This window comes from Eucalyptus grandis, chromosome 5, assembly GCF_016545825.1.
Source record: "Eucalyptus grandis isolate ANBG69807.140 chromosome 5, ASM1654582v1, whole genome shotgun sequence".
NCBI classification, from domain to species: Eukaryota; Viridiplantae; Streptophyta; class Magnoliopsida; order Myrtales; family Myrtaceae; genus Eucalyptus; species Eucalyptus grandis.
This window is the reverse complement of record NC_052616.1, coordinates 27,770,266-27,788,726: the sequence shown is the minus strand read 5'-3', so window position 1 is coordinate 27,788,726 and position 18,461 is coordinate 27,770,266. Positions and strand designations below refer to the sequence as shown.

Here is an 18,461-nt window from a genome sequence, read left to right as displayed (position 1 = left end):
ATTTCTTAGATTCATTTATCTTTTAATTCATGTATTTATTGAGTTCACGAATCTCTTGAATTCACGTGTCTTTGGATTCATGTATCTCTTGATTCATGAATTTCGTGGATACATGCATCTATTTAATTCATGTATCTCTTCTGTATATGAACTAAAAAGCTCTATAAATAGATAGGAGCATAGAGATTCAAAACAGTTTTTGGTTTTTTCGACTTGATTCCAAAAAGTTTTGGTATACTTTTCTACTCTTTTGATTTTTCTAGGTGTGCTGGTTTAATTGAATGGTTTGACTGAATCTTATTTTGCATAGTACTAATTTAAACAGGTTCGAGATGTTGTATCTTGGGAGGCATAGTTCGTGAATTTGCGAAGCTCCATTGGCATGAACTAATCGCTTTAAGGAGATTCGGATATCCATACCTCATCTCCATTATATTGATATTTTGATTACAATAAACAATTTATTTTCTCTTAATTAATTTCCAACAATAGTTTGTTTTCTCTGGATTAATTTCCAACAACTATAGGAGGATGATTCAAATTGTATTTTAAATAACACTACCTTTGCCTTGATTTCATGACGCGCATCCACAGCTACTCGTTAGATTATTTAAAAGATCAATTTGTTCATCAAGACCGGATCATTCCAGGCTAGCCACCCTCTTCTTCTACCTTCGCACATTAATTAATTACATGGAATATAATACTCGACTCATCTAAAAGTTTAAGTGACATCGAAGTACCAAATAAATTGTCGCTTGAGCTTTTGGACACGCAATAGAACAAAAACCAAATGGACTAATCTAAAGAGAATAAACACATAGCTCCTTACATTTTAGGCGACAAGATTTTAAATTAATAAAACTTGGCCAAAAGATCTCGTCGCTGATTGGCTCTTCCGCGTGAAGTTGCCGTCGCTAATACTAATATACCTATCCCTCCATTCCCATCGCTATTTTAGGGACAGGACGTCCGTATTCTGCTCGGCGGCAACATAGATTTCTTTGAACAGCTAAGTTCTATATGACTCTTTCGCAGAGAGACTGGCCTGCTAATTTCTGTGAATATTTATTATTTTACTTTATTTTATTCACATTCGAATCTTCGTTTGCTTCTGCTCTCGCGCGTGTATAATTGCTTGGTCTCTGCTCAGGCTATCTCATCATCCACCCCCAGCAAGCACTTATCTCCTTGCGTTTGAGAAACTAAGCAAGATCGTCTCGTGAAGATTTTGATTTTGGAGATGGCAAAGAGTGTCCTCTTGATTTTTTTCTTGGGCGTTTTGTTCACTTTTGGAGCTGCTGCTGATCCTGGTCCTCTGCGAGATTTCGGTGTCGCTCAAGCTGGCACTGCGGGCAAAATACTGCAGTTCATCATCTTTACATAAAGGTTGTTTAGACGCCAGAACATAAGAGTTTAGAATGAGAATGTTTGATAAATTTGCTATTGGTGACCCATCTAACTAAATTGTAATGAAGCAGACATTATTCCCCGGTTTCAATTCCAAAAGGTGCTTGCCCTGCTTTGCAAATGCTTACCTCATTCTCACTCAAAACATATGTTATTTGGCAATGTTAACTTCACTTATCCAAAAATAAAATAAAATAATAATAACAAAAAACAGAGCTCTAGTGGAGCTAATTTTCTAGGAGATTTATTTCATTTTGTTACACATTTGACGTAATAGACCTCTTGAAAAAAGTTAATTTGAAGATTTAGAATTTAGAGTTTTGCGTTTTATTTCCTTGAGAGTCGCTTATTATTATTGCAGAGTTATTTCGGGAGTTATGCATGGATCTCTAATCTAGAGCTGATGGGGAAGTACTAATGAATTAGAAATTGGTGTGATTATGTACTGGAGCAATTGGGATATGCATGCACATGAGATTCCACTAGAACCTTGTCATAGGTAGCATCTCTTCTTCCCCTAAAAGAACGAGTCGACAATGATTTTATTTTTCTTTGCTACGGAATTAATATTTGCTACCTATTTGGATGAAGGTGTATGCTAATTAGGGTGTGTTTTGTTTGTATATTAGTGATGCACATTATCATGTACTGCTTTAGTCATATTAACTAGTTGTTTTCCCATTCAAATTTTGCAGTGCTTGTGAATGGCCTGGCCTGCAAGGACCCCAAAACGGTTCAGGCAAATGACCTTCAGTCCATCTTCCAGGCAACACATCGAACGCGGTCAGTTCAAGGGTTACTCCGGCGTTGGCGTTTCTGCTCCCAGGCCGCAACACTCTCGGCATCTCCATGGCCCGCATTGATTACGCACCATGGGGAATCAACCCACCCCACGCTTATCTGCTAGTAACCAAGATATTAATTGTCTTAGAAGGGACAGTGAAGTAGGGTTTTTTTTTTTTTTTTTGATAACTGAGAATCCGTCAGAGCCTCTTTTCGCTTACACTATTCGGAGTCACACAACCCGCCAGCGCCTGGTGGCACCTCCAACTCCGACAATCGCCTCATCTCCAAGGTCTTGCAGGGCGATGTGTTGGTCTTCCCTCAGGGCCTTGTCCATTTCCGGAGAAATACCGGTCCTGTAAATGCTGTCGCTATTGCGGCTCTCGTAGCCAAAACCCGGGTGTCATTACTGTCGCTAATGCAGTGTTTGGGTCAATTCCGGATATTGCCATGGACATTCTTGCCAAAGCATTCCAAGTTGATAAGACTATTGTCGGCCAAATTCAATCGAAGTTCTAGGAAGATATTAATAGAGTTCTATAATTTATCGTTGGTGATTGCTACGTGCATCAATTTGTTTGTAAGCTTGTGTTGGGTCATGTATCTTTGGAAATTCAATTTTTCCAATTGTATTAAGTTGCTTTGTTCTGTCCTTGGATTATTTATAGCAGTCTAGTTTGCTAAATAAACGTGCTATTTTTTTGTTTTAACATTCCAAAATTCACTTAGCTCTTATACCAAAATTAATCATAATGCCTTGAAATATACTTTATTTCGCGGAAAATAAATTATTTATAAATCATTTTCCTAAAAATAGTTGATTATATCACTTAAGAAAATTAATTAATAGAAAATATTTTTATTTTTAATAATAAAAATGCCTAAACCTTTTCATGGATAATGAAAATGTTTTTGGTCTATTCATTCTTATAAGAGATCTAAGCAATCATTTTTAGGAAAACAATTTTCAAATCACTCATTTTTTGCGAAACAAATGCACTCTTGAGTTCCGTCACACACTTCTATTCTTGAGTTCGTCATGCACTTCTTTTCCAAGAATTCAATTTCTTCCTGTCTCCTCAAATCAGTCAATTTGAAAACATTGTAAGTGAATCGGTCTCAATCAATTCGCCACCTCAGTGAAGGACTAGATTTGCTAAGAATATATAGTTGCGCACACAAATTTTATCCAATGAAATATACCATATAACTAAAATAGAATTCTAGAAGTGGCTTCCACATGGTGCACTTTATGCTACCCAACTTCAAGATGTGACTCATAGCGTGACACTTTGTCCTATGTGGCACTTAGTTGTCATTATGCATTTTTATCAATATGCGCGAGATGCCGTTTAATCACTCATATTAGATATTACACACAAGTAACATATATCAGCATATCTACTTTAATTTATGCTTATGTGAAATTAAGACCGACAATTTTTAACACAATTGGTTTACAAAATAGACACATGATATATAATGACGTGTATTTATATTAAGATTAAACGAGTTTATGTACCCTTTATAAATGATTAAGAAACATGTTTATTCAAGTTAATCCTCTTGACTTGTTCATGACATGCTTGGACATGTTTAGTCATGTAGGCTAACATGTGATTCATGTCATCATGACAACTTTAGATAGATTTAGAAGAGTTTAGATACCGTAAATAAATGTTTTCTTATTCTTTTTTCTTTTGGTAAACCACGAGAAGGACATAATTAATTAACCATTGTCTAGCATCACGTCATTGTCATCTGCGCGTGACATTTACATATATTGGAAGAAAAATGGCAAGAGCCGAAATGGCAATATCCCAGCAATGCTGGAACTTGACATGAATTCCGCGTAGACCTGCAGTCACCAGCAAGGTTTGATAAGTACAAAAGATGAATCATATGTCCCTAGCTAACAGCCAGAAAAAAACTTGTTTTAAGCAAACTAACTATGTTGCCACGTTACCCTTCAAATAGAAAAATGAACTAATACATGCGTCATTGGATTAGAAAAGTAATTTGGTCAATTAACTTAAAAGCGTGGAACCACACCCATCATCTTCGCTTTTTGATCAAAGCAACCTTAATCCATTGGACCGCAAAAGGAAGGATGGACGAACAATCGATTTTGATAATCTCTTACAGTCGTCATTGGAGTTCACACTTGTTACTGTTTGAACATGCGAAAGAGATCCGCCCGCCAGGCATGCAAGTCAACCTACGGCACGAACGAATGACGATGATCATGCCTCAAGACTCATTATGTCTAGGCTTTTGTCCGAGACATAATGAGTTCGGACACCAAGGGCAAACCCGTAATTGCGGAAGAATCCGGCCCTGCTCGGATGGACTATATTCGCACGACTGCCTTTTTCCGTTTTTTTATTTCTTTTATTTTCCTCCTAATTTGGAAGTCCGCTTCTTGAGAAGGTTCTTCTTGCCTGCGCCTACGTGCTTTTCTCTCGAAAAACCTAGAGAGAGAGAGAGGGAGAGAGGGGTCGGAAATTCCTCGAGCACAGCCGCTCGTCTACGATCGGCCGCGAGATTGCGATTCGGAAGAAAGCGTTGAGCCCTCGGAAGCACGGGTCTTTCTCAGAAGTGGGTCGCGGCGAAGTTCGAGAGGGAAGGAGAGGGGCGTTTAGACTGGTGCGAGATCACCGGCTGATGCTTTGATTTTCTTGTTTTCTGGTTCATTTACGTTGTTGGTCGTTTTTTTGCCTGGGATTTTTTATATGGGTTCGTTCGTATTGCAGCAGAAAGATCGTGGGTCATGATGTTGGGCGTCGTGAGGCGAAGAGTAGCTTCTGGAGGAGGGTCGGCGTCGGTTTCGGTAATGAAGTCTTGAGAGCTTTCGATTTCGATTTTCGATTTCGATTCTTGTTGTGTTGTGCGGACCCGTGATTCTTGGCGGCGAATTCCTTATTGGGTCGTGCTCTGTTCGTGTTCGCAGAGCTTAGGACAGGCGCTGCTGATATCTAGATCTGCGGGGTCGGCGCGAAGGATTGCCTCAGTTGCGGATGAACGGGTGGTTCTTTCGCGAGGATGCGGACCTGTCCGCAGCTTTTGCCACCTCGCTGTGATGAGTATGCACGTTGAGCTCAGCCATTTGGTAGTGATTCATGAAGTATGATTTTGTGTTTGTTGATTTGTTCCTTTTCTGTTCTGACAGGATGTTCGGTTGGTTCAAGGCCAACGAGGTCAGTGACGTTATTCATCCTGTAAAATTTTTGAAGTCTCTGTTGTTGAGTTTTCTGCTGGTGATACAATTGTTGCAATCTAGGACAGAGCAATGCAGCTAAAATTTACACTGGGGATAATAATCCATTCCATGTTGCCGCAATTTTTTCTATTGTCTAATCTGTTCTTTTAAGAGCTCTTTTTCTTGCCCTTGTTATTTTGGGTGGGGGCGGTGGGTTGTTAGGGTTGTTAAAAGGATTTGGGCTTTTCAGTATGATTTGATTTATATAATATTTGGGGTAAAGTTGTGGCTTCTGATTCAGCTTTAGGTTCATAATTAATTGAATTTTCACTGCAAAAGTATCTCATGATATTGATGGTTTGATTAGTGAGGCATTTTTTATATGTGGGGTGGGGAGAGTTCCTGAAACGGCTCCCTTATCACAGTCCCTTTGTTTCCCTTAGAATCTTTTCTCCCTCAGCCCTCTGAAGAGCAGGGCATCAATCCCCTGTTTTATGCTGTGAATCGTCTTGAACAGATGACTTGCTTGATGCACAGGGTAGTTGCTTTCAATAACCAAGCAGTGGAAATCTTACCGCAATGGAGGTTATTTTCCACAGAAAGTGGTGCGATGTTCAATTCTGTTTATGTTTTTTTTTTTTTTTTTTTCATGTCCCTTTATATAACTTGTGTGTAAAAAATATAGCTTTTCAATTTTCCTAAAGCCATTGCGATAGCATTTCAGAAATTGTATTTTGACAAGGTAAAGTAAATTGAATTATGTTGAGCAATTGATAAGTAGGACTTGAAGAACAACTTTGGCAGTTCCAGCTTTTGTAGTTTTCACATGTTGCATAAGAAATTTTTACAACAAGATAATGAAGAATTTGCTTAGTTTCTTTCAAAACCTATATGAATTAAGTAAAAGGTGAAGTGTTTACTATTCCCCATTAGTATTTACTAGATCACATGATAAGCATATCATTGGTTATGTGCCCCAAGCAGATTTAGAATATTCATAAATCTACATTGGTACTTAAGGGCCTTTTTTTGAGGGTTTTTTGTTGTTTCGGGTGTCCAGCAATTTGTTAAAGGATGTTATGTAGGATGACAAGTCCCATGGTACCGAGCCCAATTAAATGTGAATTTGAAGAGAATTTCTGATGAATCATAATTCAAAATGAGCTTTAGGCATCACACCTAAAGCTTCTGAGGTATAACACCTTGGTTTTCCTAAGCATTAAACCTTAAGAGAAGAATTGCATCACACAGTTGTAAAGCAAATACAATAAACCAGCTCTATTGAATAGAAGGATTACAACGATAGTTACCAACTTTAAAAGTTCTACTCCTACTTGAAATAGGGAACCTCTAAATAAGAAACACAATTGAAACAGAAAACATAACATCCTATTAATAAGACTAAAAAAGGAAACTTTGTAAAATTCTAATAATACTCAAATTCAATTGAAACGTTTACAAATTAAACTTGAAGAAGAATCTTGACCTTTTTAGGACATTTATTTGAGTTGCAAAGTCCATCTTCACTATTACTTCGTAGAAACATCAATATTTGAAAAGATATCTTCTCGCATAATTTTGTTAGCTGCATTGACATGTCTTTCCAATGGATGATAAATTGTCATTTAAAATAAGCAGTGGGTTTCTCCTTTTTATTTAGTGAATCTGGATGTTAAGATGTTTTGGAAGAAAAGGCCTGTTTTTGTGCAGTTTTCTTATGGCTCATTGTAATTCATGTATTTCCTAAAGTTTCAGTCCAAGCATTTCTCTACATGGTTAGGAGATGTCTAGGAACATTTGGATTGGACTATATTATATCCTTCATCTTACAATTCCAAGTGCAGAGCTGTAAAATTATGGCCAAATTTACTGTATTCTATGTGTCTTTTGACTAGATAAATTTTGGATAGTTCAAATTTGGTGTAAGATCAATTCAGTGTTCTCTTTGATCTTTTACTGGTGTTGATTGAAGGAGTTTTCCTGATTGGTTCCCATTATGTGTCTTTAATGAAGGTGATTTGGTTGATGCTGTTGTTCCCTTTATGGGAGAATCCATCACTGATGGCACTCTAGCAAAATTCTTGAAGAGTATGTTTTCTATATTTGTCTCTCAGTTCTTTTGCTGTTGTAAAAATTTCCTGCCTCTGTTTCTTTCTCCTTTATTTATGTGTCTGACTTTTTGAAACAGATCCTGGTGATAGGGTCGAACTGGATGAACCCATTGCTCAAATTGAAACAGATAAGGTCTGCTTAATTTAATCTAAACATTTGGCTGGAGCATATTTTTGATGTTGCTATTTGATTCTTTATGTGTGTACTAATGCCTAATTTTTCAGTTTGGTCTAGTCATACAAAATTATGATTTTACTTTCCACTGTCATGCACTTTTACGCTCAGGTGACGATTGATGTTGCTAGTCCAGAAGCAGGTGTCATTCAGAAGGTGAATCTGGCAGTGCTTCTCCGTTGAGCTAATTCTAAATTCTTTTTCTTCAAATATTTTGGGAATGTTTCTTATTCTTATTTCTAAGTTTTGTTTGTTTGCTGGATGAGTGATAGTTTTTGGCCAAGGAAGGCGAAACTGTGGAACCAGGAACCAAGATTGCTGTGATTTCCAAGTCTGGCGAAGGTGCTACGCATGTGGCTCCATCTGAGAGTGCAGGGGGGAAAGCTGCTTCTCCACCTCCTCCTGCTGAAAAGGTTGAGGAGAAGCAAAAGCCCAAAGCAGAAGCTGCTCCAGCGGCAGAGAAGCCAAAAGCACCAAGTCCTCCACCACCACCTCCTCCCAAGCGGTCTGCAACAGAACCACAGCTTCCTCCTAAGGACAGAGAAAGACGTGTAGGTCTTCCAGAATTCATACTTGTCCTCAAAAGTTCTTCCACTTTGATGTTCTAGCTTTTGACTTTGTGTGAGCCATGCAAATGCAGATTCCCATGACAAGGCTTCGTAAACGGGTTGCAGCAAGATTGAAGGATTCTCAGAATACATTTGCTCTGCTGACAACATTCAATGAAGTTGATATGTAAGCTCATTCTCCTTGAAAGACCTTACTGGATGTCTGTCAAGCCATCAATCATTCCCAGATTGCTTGTCTCCATTCGAAAGAGGGTAGATCGTTCACCCCAGTTTTGCATAATTTACAGATCGAGATCGTTTGAATTTTTTATTATCTCATGGGGTAGACGGACTGGAAGAAATTGAACTTGATTTGTTTCTACAAAGTCATCCAAAACACCCCCTCTTCCTGAAAGCTCCTGTTAGAACTTCCTCTTTTTACAACTTCCAGATCTCTAATCCCCTTATGATTTTTGCTGTGGTATTTCATATGCAAAAAGAATCACACTTTCCTCTAGCTCTCCACTGAGGTCTCGGCCATGGATTTCCCATTTTCCCTACTTTTGTTTGTTGTGCCTTCTGTGACTTGTTGAAAATGTCTATCCTGGAAAAATGTTATTGAAATTGACTTTAAAATTGTGACTTTGAGAGAAGAATATAATTTACAAACTTCGACAATGATGGTGATGCTTAATTATCTCCCTCAGTGTCAATTTTCCTGTGCCCAGTTACTGAAGGACAGTTTGGCTTGGATTTTGGTGATCTAATGTTTTACCAGAATTGCAGATCCCAAACCGTATCTGAACTTAGAGTTTTGGTGCTTACATGGTTTACCGGAGGATGGTTGATCGCATTGAGTCTCTATCCCATGCTTTCAATCATATTGCATTTGTTGCACGCTCTTAGGTGCTTTATTTATATTTATATGCTTTTTTGGTTTCTTATTTTAGGACGAACTTGATGAAGCTCCGTTCGGATTACAAGGATGCCTTTGTGGAAAAACATGGAGTCAAGCTTGGACTGATGTCAGGATTTGTGAAAGTATGCTTTGCCTCACAATTGTTCAGAAGTGGAATGGATTGAATACATGTATACAAATATCCCAGTTTATTCATTTGCTTGATAGCTTGTCACTTACATTTCAGGCTGCTGTTAGCGGGCTGCAAAATCAACCTATTATAAATGCAGTTATTGATGGGGACGACATCATCTACAGGGATTATGTAGATATAAGTATTGCTGTTGGTACTCCAAAGGTTTGACTTTGTCTCCTTCAAATGATACACCAACTCTCCTTATTAGAATATGCATGAAGTTTTGCTTTTATGTATTTCAGTACTAGTTTAGGTGTTTGTAAGTTGTTCTAAGATTCTTCACATTACCTTTCAAGAAAATTTATTTTAGTGAAACATAAGAGTTTAGTGATTCCTTAATTTCATAATTCTGGAACAAGCTGATTCTCTGTACCTTCTTCTCTATATGGGCTAAAGAGGATGTAAAGCTTCATATAATTTTAAAGTAGTGGCTTACCTGTGCCCACTATGAGGAAAGAGGAATTTTCATATGCTTAGCACCAACTATAAGGAGCATATAGCTTATCATTCAAACCTGACTGTAAGACTGCAGCCACACTCTCCTGTTGATGTTACTTAAGCATAATATGGTTTCTGCCGATGTTTTAATTATGTTGTTGAAAATGAATTGGATGGAGACCAAGGATTTGAAGTGAGGTTTCTCTTTCTTTGATTTTGATGCCTCCATCATTCCAATGATTTTAGTCATGAGAGGTGCTACACTGTGTCAGCAGCCCTTTTCCCATTAAAAAAACAATTGGTATCCCTTTATCACCAGAAAATGACCAAGTTGCTACATTATTTTCCAGTCCTTATAATTTACTTTCTGAGCATCGCTGGTACAAGGATTTGTCTTTTGAACATTAGGTACAGAGAGTTTGATGAGAGATTGTTGTTTGAGGTTAATGCCTTCTTTTTGCCCACAGGGTCTGGTTGTTCCAGTCATTCGCAATGCTGAGAACATGAATTTTGCTGATATCGAGAAAGAAATCAACACTCTTGCAAAGAAGGCAAATGATGGTTCCATCTCAATTGATGAAATGGCAGGAGGTACTTTTACGATATCTAATGGTGGTGTCTACGGGAGCCTTTTGAGTACTCCTATCATCAACCCACCTCAGGTGTGCCACCTTACTTACTCAAGTTGAAATCCCATGATGAAACTTTTTCCATTCAATTCTTGTGATTTGGATTGTTCATCAATGGTGGATATGTATAGAAGGGTAATTTCCACTTTTTTACATGGTCTTCTGGCATTTTGTTGAGATCTGACATAAACTTCCCTTTCTGAATAGTCTGCGATATTGGGAATGCACTCCATAGTGAGCCGCCCAATGGTTGTTGGCGGAAATGTCGTTCCGAGGCCAATGATGTACATTGCTCTAACTTATGACCATAGACTGATTGATGGGAGAGAGGCTGTCTTTTTCTTGCGCCGTATCAAAGATGTGTGGAGGACCCTCGAAGGTTACTTCTTGATATATGAAGAATGACAACAACTGCTCTTCCATTCTGTGGTTTTCTCTGGTATACCTGGTAATGAATACCGTTCAAAGATATGAATAAGAACGAATTTGTGATTCTGTGTTATTTAGGGTATTCTTTTGATTGCTGCTCCTTCGGCGAGTCCTTTTTGTTGCGGCTGTTGCAGATTGCCGTTGAAATGAGATTTTATTGGAAGACTAAATTATGAGTCTTATCTTGAGGGATCCAGTTGCATGTTGTTATATGGCCATACATCATCATGCACAGCTAACTTTCTATGCTAGGGAAGACCAGGAGCTGTGTTCATTCTTATGCTGAATTACATTCCTATGCTGTTGTCATGTGATTGTTAAGAGGATATTGCCATGATTCACACTTTGACTTTCGGTGCGAGTTTCCCAAGCCCCTTCTGATGATACGAGTTTTGTTTTCTCAGCACAAAAACTTAATTTAGAGTAGATGCTTCGAAGAGAATGGTGAGATGTTGTGTCAACTTAGCTGAAAGAAAGAAAAATGCTGGAAACGGCTTTCTTCAATTGCATCTGTGCATAATGTTGTCTCTATTGATACTCAAGCCAGTTGAACTGAGAATTGTCTGGCAAGTAAACTGTATATTTATCCATAGGTTAGTTGGGTTTTTCTCTTCAAGACCCATTGCACCTTTTTTCTCTTTAGAGGATTTACTTACAATGGTATCACTGAGTCGGCTAAATTGAGCTTTTAGCTGAAAGATGGATTCATGAATCGGTTTTTCACCATTAGTTTAATTTTGATCTGTAGATCTTGAGGGAATCACCCTAGAGGGAGCTCCCTGTTCTTTCGCTCCAAATGGGTGGATTCTTGGTGATTTGAGCGTTATCGATGTAATCGGGGTATGCATAAGAAATGAAGAATGATCAAATAGGTTATGATTAGCTTAAAGGGTATCTGTCCATGCATAAGAAATGAAGAATGATCACATGTTATTCACATACTATTTCCCAGGCAATTCTATTGGACCAAATGAGGTTTTCACTTTAATTGGATCGATTCTATAGGCTCGTATTACGGTGCCCTTCAAAAACATTAATTTTTAAAAATTTCATCAACCTTTCTCAACTTGATACCATATTAGATACTCCTTTGTCTTTTTATTCTGTAATATACGTTTTCGGACAAAGACGGCAATTAAAAAGGTTACACTACCCATCCAACGCACCCAAACGTCTTAATCTCTCTCTCTCTCTCTCTCTCCCTTGGGATCATGGCCACCATATCTAGTGCTAAGCTCTGTGACGTGGAAATAAATTATCAAACAATAAAATAAATAAAATAAGAAAATAAATGAGCCAGTTTGCTCGAGTGATTTAAAATTTCATCATAGATCAAGTGATATAATGAAGATTACAATTATACTCGAGTCGGAAAAATAGTCACTTAAATAATCTCGATTTTCCCAACTCCCAATTATACTGAATAACTCACATAGTATTTAATTATAATTTTTTTACGAAATAATCATCCAAATCTTACTCTAAGATTTAATTGGCTATTAATCACTAGCGGAATTTCAATTGGATGTATATCGGAACTTGGAGCTCCATGATAAGGTTCCCTGCGCACATCAACAGCCGCAGGCGAAATCCCACAAAACTCGAGTAAAGGGCGTACAGTGGCCGACTCAACATGAATAGGAAATTGTGTAGTTCGGTCGACAGTCCTAGTTGAACTTTCCTCTTTTCTTATTTTCCATTTTTATTTATTTTCTTGGCCACCAACCCCTGCAGATTAGGAAAGTAAATTTCCATAAATTCCCCCTTTTCCTCCTTTCATTTCTTTATTTTAAAAAATTAGATTTTTGCTTTGAACTCAAACTTGAGACATACTCTAACAATCTACAATGTGAGGTAGGACCACAGCCAACACAAACATGGATGCTCAAGCTCGAGTCAAGAAAGAGGGAAATGGCTAAGGTGAAGAGGTGGTGGCGTACCAGTGACGATGCGATAGTTGTGGACCATGCTGGGAAGGTGAGTGATTGAGCTGTGGGTAGGTTAGGTTAGAGTTTTGAGGTAAAAAAAGTCACAAGTGTCAAAACTTTATACGGCGCTCATTTAAGTAACATATTTTTTTTTCTATCATTTGAGTGCCATAACTTATGTTCGGCACTCACTTGAGCACCATAATTTCTTTTCCAATCACTCAAGTGTTATAAATTTTTCAATCGATCATTTAAGTATTATAACTTTTTAAAAACATTTAAGATAAGTGCTATGCCATATGGGACTTGCGCACTTGGGTGAACATTTTTAAAATTTATGGTACTTAAGCAATCAATTGAAAGTTATAGTATTCAAATGAATGTTTTTTAGAATTTATGATACTTAAGAGGTCAAAAGAAATTATGACATTTAAGTGAGCTTTATATGAAAGATATGACACTTGTGGTGTTCCTAGCCTGAGTTTTGAGTAAAGGGGCTTGCGATGATAGGTAGTAATGTTTAAGGGTGTGCAACGGAAACCGCCCGAACTGGGACCGGACTAGACTGGCCGGTTTTGGGTGGTTCCCACGGTTGGCGGTCCTGTTCTCGGTTCCAAGGTGAGAACTGGACCAAGCTGGACCGGACCAATTTTTTTTTTTTTTTTTTTATATAATTTATATACATATATTATATAAACACATATAATATATGAATATTATATATGAAACTAAATACAATTGGAATTGCAATTGAGGTAACAACCTCTTATGTGGCCAAGAGACCACCAAAGCTCTTAGAAAACTTATTTGTTAGTTTTATCTTCTCCTGGATGTGGGATGAGGCTCTAGGAGTTTCTCATGCTCACTCTCTCTCTTGCTCCCCTCACTTCTCCTCGATGTGGGATAAGGCTCTAGGAGTTCCTCATGCTCACTCTCTCTCTTGCTCCCATCACTTGCAAACGACAAGGCACTTCAAGCCTCAAAAAGTCTGACATCAACTAAACATTCAAAGCATAAAAGAGAGATTGTCTATAAAACCTAAGCCAATCACATATTTTACTCAAATTGTTCATGGCTTTTATGCTTAAAATTAAGAGTGAAACACATAAATTATGATTAATATTCACGCAAGTGAAGTTTGAATATTTTGCACGTGAAAACATGTGTGAGTAGTTTTATTAGATCGCCTGGGAACCGAATTGGATTGATCCGTCCGGAGCATGGTCATTCTTTAATGAATTGTCGTTATTTAGTGAAAAAAGAAAATGCCGATCCTATTGGACAGAATTGGACTGGATCGGAATTGATGGTCCAGTCCACGGTTCCCAAAATTGGGAACTTGTTTTCCCGGTCCGGTTCTCGGTTCCACTTTGGAACCGGACCGAACCGGGAACCGATCAACCCTAGTAATGTTGATTTAAAAAATTGAGGTTGATGAAGAATAAGAGTATAACGATACTAAAAGTGTTAAAAGTTTCATATGATATTCACTTTAGTGTAAAAAATATTCGTCGGCTCACTTAAATATCAAATCGGAGAAAAAATATCACTTAATGCCTCTTTGGTGAGAAATTTCAGTAAATTTTTTTTATGTCTCTCTTATGATAAAAACTATAAAATGAGTTGGCGTATTATTATTAAAAACCACTCCACGTAAACATATTAAACGACGTCGAACGAGCCGAACTAGCTAGCTTCCCTAAAAAGACGTTGCACGGCTCTTAGAATAAAAAAAATGACGTAGCATGTATCTCACCTTGCGGAAAATCTGAATGGTAACCTGCTGAGAATGATGATCAATGAAGGATTCCAAGACTCTTGCGAAGATAACATTCAGCGATGACGAAATCCAGCGGTAGAATCACTCAACAGAGGCTCTTGGCTGCGATGGACTCTGGTATGAGATGACAACGAGATGGGAAGCTAAGATTGAACGAAGTGGATTCGAGAGGGAACGAATCTGGACCCAATGAGGCGACTACGAAATACAGAGAGCTTTGCCGAAGGAGGAACAACGGATGGACTTGAGGCGCCAGAGATGGCGGAAGACACCAATCGGCGGTGATTCTCCTCCGGCGAAACTCGAATCGATGGAAATGGAGCTGCGGGCGGGCGAGAGAGAAGCGCGAGGGTTCCAGATCTGATGATTGTTCGAATATACGTATTCTTATGCTGAAGGATAGGTACTGCTTTGATACCAATTGATTAAAAAGGAAAGTGCTAACAAGATAGGTTTAAAATTGTTGAAATGGGAGGAAAATCAGATAGGAAGAAAGGGGAAAGAAAGTGAAGAAAGATAAAGGAAAAAGAGACAAAGGCCAATCTAGGCCAGAGTGAAAGAAACGTGAAGGGAATATCAGTCATATGATCATCTCAATTGTTTTAGGACTATTTTTAGGCGATCGATATAAAGTTCTATTATAAAAGTAAATTTAACAAGACAAATAGATTAAGATAAATAGCATAAATCGTTGATCATATCTAATGTCCAAATTGCAGCATGCGCATGGATGACTAGGCCATGGACACTAAAGTGCATGATCATAGCCTGCGTACGTCGACCTCTGATTTCCCTCGACAAGCTAGGTCTAATTTTAACGTCAACAACAGGTCGATGTTGTGCTTCATTAGTCAAGAGTTCTCTCCAGAGCCGAGTCTAATTTTCCCAAGCCGTGATTTTGACTCCAAAACATATCACATGGTCAAAAAAGCGAGGAGGAAGATGCTTCCAATCAACTGAAAATCGTATCTAATATTTTTGACCCCAGAATCGCAATTTAATCATTGCGTGAATCACGGCATCCCAATCGAGACGCTTTCCCTAGTGGGCTCTCCCTTTAGACATAAATAATCTTATAAAAATATAAGATTAACTTTAAATGGTGTCATTCAAAAAAGAGGATTTTAATTGACGCACTTTGTTGAATCTCCAATCAAGGTCCAAGATTTTGAATCGGTCTTCCACCTTTCATGGAAATATATGTTAGGCCTTAAAGGTAAGAAATGCATAAATTGCGGAAAAACGGCGACAAACTTTCTACTCTATTCCACCAAATGATCAGTCACATCCGTCCTTGTCCATAATAAACTAGAAATCTCTTTGACGGTGAGATTCTTACTCAATATATTGATTATTTACCAAAAAAAAAAAAAAAAAACTTTCTACTCTGTCCTATTTGTGCTCTCTGTAGATACTTGCACTTATCGAATGAAGAGAAAATAAAATATACTCTCAAAAGTCGGCATGATTTTACATAGGAAATGACAAAAATCTGCAAATGGCTTCATACTTTTCACAAGTGTAAAATGAGTCTATACAATCATACCAAAACATGTGGGTATTATTTTTGAATTTTTTGATGATGTCACCTGTTAATTATGAGGTAGCCATTCCTTGAAATGGATTGATTCCACCGTCGGACTCACGTAACAACTAGCATAAGCATCTCTTATCTGAACATAGAAGATACGAATCGTATTGCATGTCTTTGGTAAAAGGAAAAGGAAAAGAAACGAAGAATGAACATGCTTGAAAGGCATTGAAAGCTTATCTAAAATTTTCAGCAGAACTCTATCTATCTCTGCAAGAAATTAAAATGAGAGAGAGAGAGAGAGAGAGAGAGAGAGAGAGAGAGAGAGTAGGCTTGGCTCCTGGTACGCCACCAACGTAATGGCCAACCTAAGATGAAAGGTTGGAATATGTTTGTGGCATACAGGGAGCCAGGCATAGCCCGGCCATATCAAACTCTTACCAACTTCACCTTTTGGCGGCTTTTCACGAGGAAATGACACCGAGTTTCCCTTCTAGGGTTTCTCAATCAGCAAACCCTGCCAACTTCTATGCCCAAACATTAGAGAACGAGAATCACTCCCTATCTATCTATCTATATATATAGGTAAGACAATATCACAGATTTTATTTTATTGTTTTGTGTTATTTACTCGTCAAACCTTCCAAAAACCGTTGAACCGCATGACTTGCTTGACTTTAATATCGTGATTGAATGATTGATGGTAATAAATTCAAAAGAGGACCCCAACTATGAATCTAGTCAGGCCCACCCTCAATTTGTATGCAACTTTTCATCTATAATTTTGTCTTTTTTCACTTTGATGGTGTGGTTAGGTGACATTCTATTTTAATCTAAACATTTTGAGTTCAATTTCACTTTTTGATATAATCGAGAATATATTATCCTCTTAGAATTAAGAGATATGTGTCTATGTAACGAAAATCTTATTGAGAGTGCCATCCTAAAATTATGTCACAACATCGAACAATCCAATCCATAGTATACATTCTCTAGAAACAAAAATATTATCTAATTGGGAGATTAATTGTCCCATTGAATTTTGATCAATATACCTTTCTCCATCAACTTCTCCACTGGATCTCGTTCATTCGGAGGTGCCAACTATTCACACTTCTTACTAAGGAAGAGCTCACATTATACAACATGGTGTTTAGTGTCTAAAATACTATTTGGCCCATAGAAGTCCTCAAATATAAATAGGGACTTGTGTGTCCAGAAACTCGGGGTCAAGTTGATTCCAACTTACTGAGGTGTAGCTCCAGGTCGACTTGATAATTGGAAATTGACCGGTCAGGTTTCGAGCCGAGCTCAAACAGGAGCTGCTCCAGCATTTTGTCGAGTCAAGATCAAGCTCATTAAAACTTTTTTTGACAGACTTGTGATCCTAATCAAGTTTCTATTATTTTGTTCGGAAAATATCTAAGAGCTACAAAAATAGAGGATAAGATATTTAAATTTTGTACTATACCTATAACCACAAAAACTAAGGGTGAGCTTGGTGGGGTGGGTGGTTCCCACCTTGGAACTGAGAACCACCCACTAAGGACTAGATCTGAAAAATTAGAATCGAGAACCACCCGTTGGTTCCATGGATCCACCTGGACGGTCCATGGAATTGGTTTGCAATCCCTACAAATTGCATTTAGCAATTACTATCATAGTGCACCTAGTTTCCATTTATGCTCTTAAAATGAGCCGTTGACTTCTCCAATCAATTCTCTCATTTCTCTTCATTTTTTTTGGTTGAGAAGGCAAGTAAATGGATTATTAGAATATAAAAAAAAGTAGGGTTTTATTCTATTGCACACCCAAGAGACAAAATTAGTTAATAATATCCAATAACTACAAAATATATATATATATATATATATATATATATATATATGTACATATTTGGTTGAAAAACTAAAAAAAATATTAAGTAATTGAGATGGAATTTCTTTATATATAGTAGTCTAGTTCGGGTAGGTGGATGGGCAATCTTATGCCTAGAACTGTGAATCGGACTGATACTCACCGATTTCACTAAATTTGATTCAAGAACTGAATCGATCACCATGGGAATTGTCGGTTCTAGGCCGGTCCGGTCTAGTTCTGAGTGGTATGGGCAATTCTCAGATTCCTTTGTACACCTCTAACATAAATACATAGGAAAATATTTGAATTATTGAGTCGAGCTCGATATCTTGATCAAGTTGGAATTTAATATTCCATAACTCAAGCGGAGTTTCAAGCATAGACTATCTATAAGAGTTTAGCTCGACCTCAGCACTATTGTGTTGGCTGGATATTTATAATTATTATATAGTAAATAGTAAAAATTAGTAGATCATCTACCTTTACTAATTATACAATTTTTTAAATTATTATTAAATAAATAAATAAGTGATTAGTTACTATTAA

General features: G+C 37.6%; 1 protein-coding gene and 1 pseudogene across 1 annotated transcript; both read left to right on the top strand.

Moving 5' to 3' along the window:
* Nucleotides 1-1,243: 1,243 nt before the first annotated feature.
* Nucleotides 1,244-2,712, top strand: LOC104441561 (annotated as a pseudogene).
* Nucleotides 2,713-4,603: 1,891 nt separating this feature from the next.
* LOC104441560 (dihydrolipoyllysine-residue succinyltransferase component of 2-oxoglutarate dehydrogenase complex 1, mitochondrial) lies at nt 4,604-11,165 on the top strand. The gene is given in 15 exon segments (XM_010054706.3): nt 4,604-4,839; nt 4,947-5,023; nt 5,144-5,276; nt 5,363-5,390; nt 5,930-5,997; nt 7,406-7,480; nt 7,581-7,636; nt 7,790-7,834; nt 7,951-8,229; nt 8,319-8,413; nt 9,177-9,267; nt 9,372-9,482; nt 10,226-10,420; nt 10,595-10,745; nt 10,748-11,165. Coding segments are annotated over 14 exon segments (1,425 nt in total). The 5' UTR covers nt 4,604-4,839; nt 4,947-4,963; the 3' UTR covers nt 10,786-11,165.
* The last annotated feature ends 7,296 nt before the right edge of the window (nt 11,166-18,461 follow it).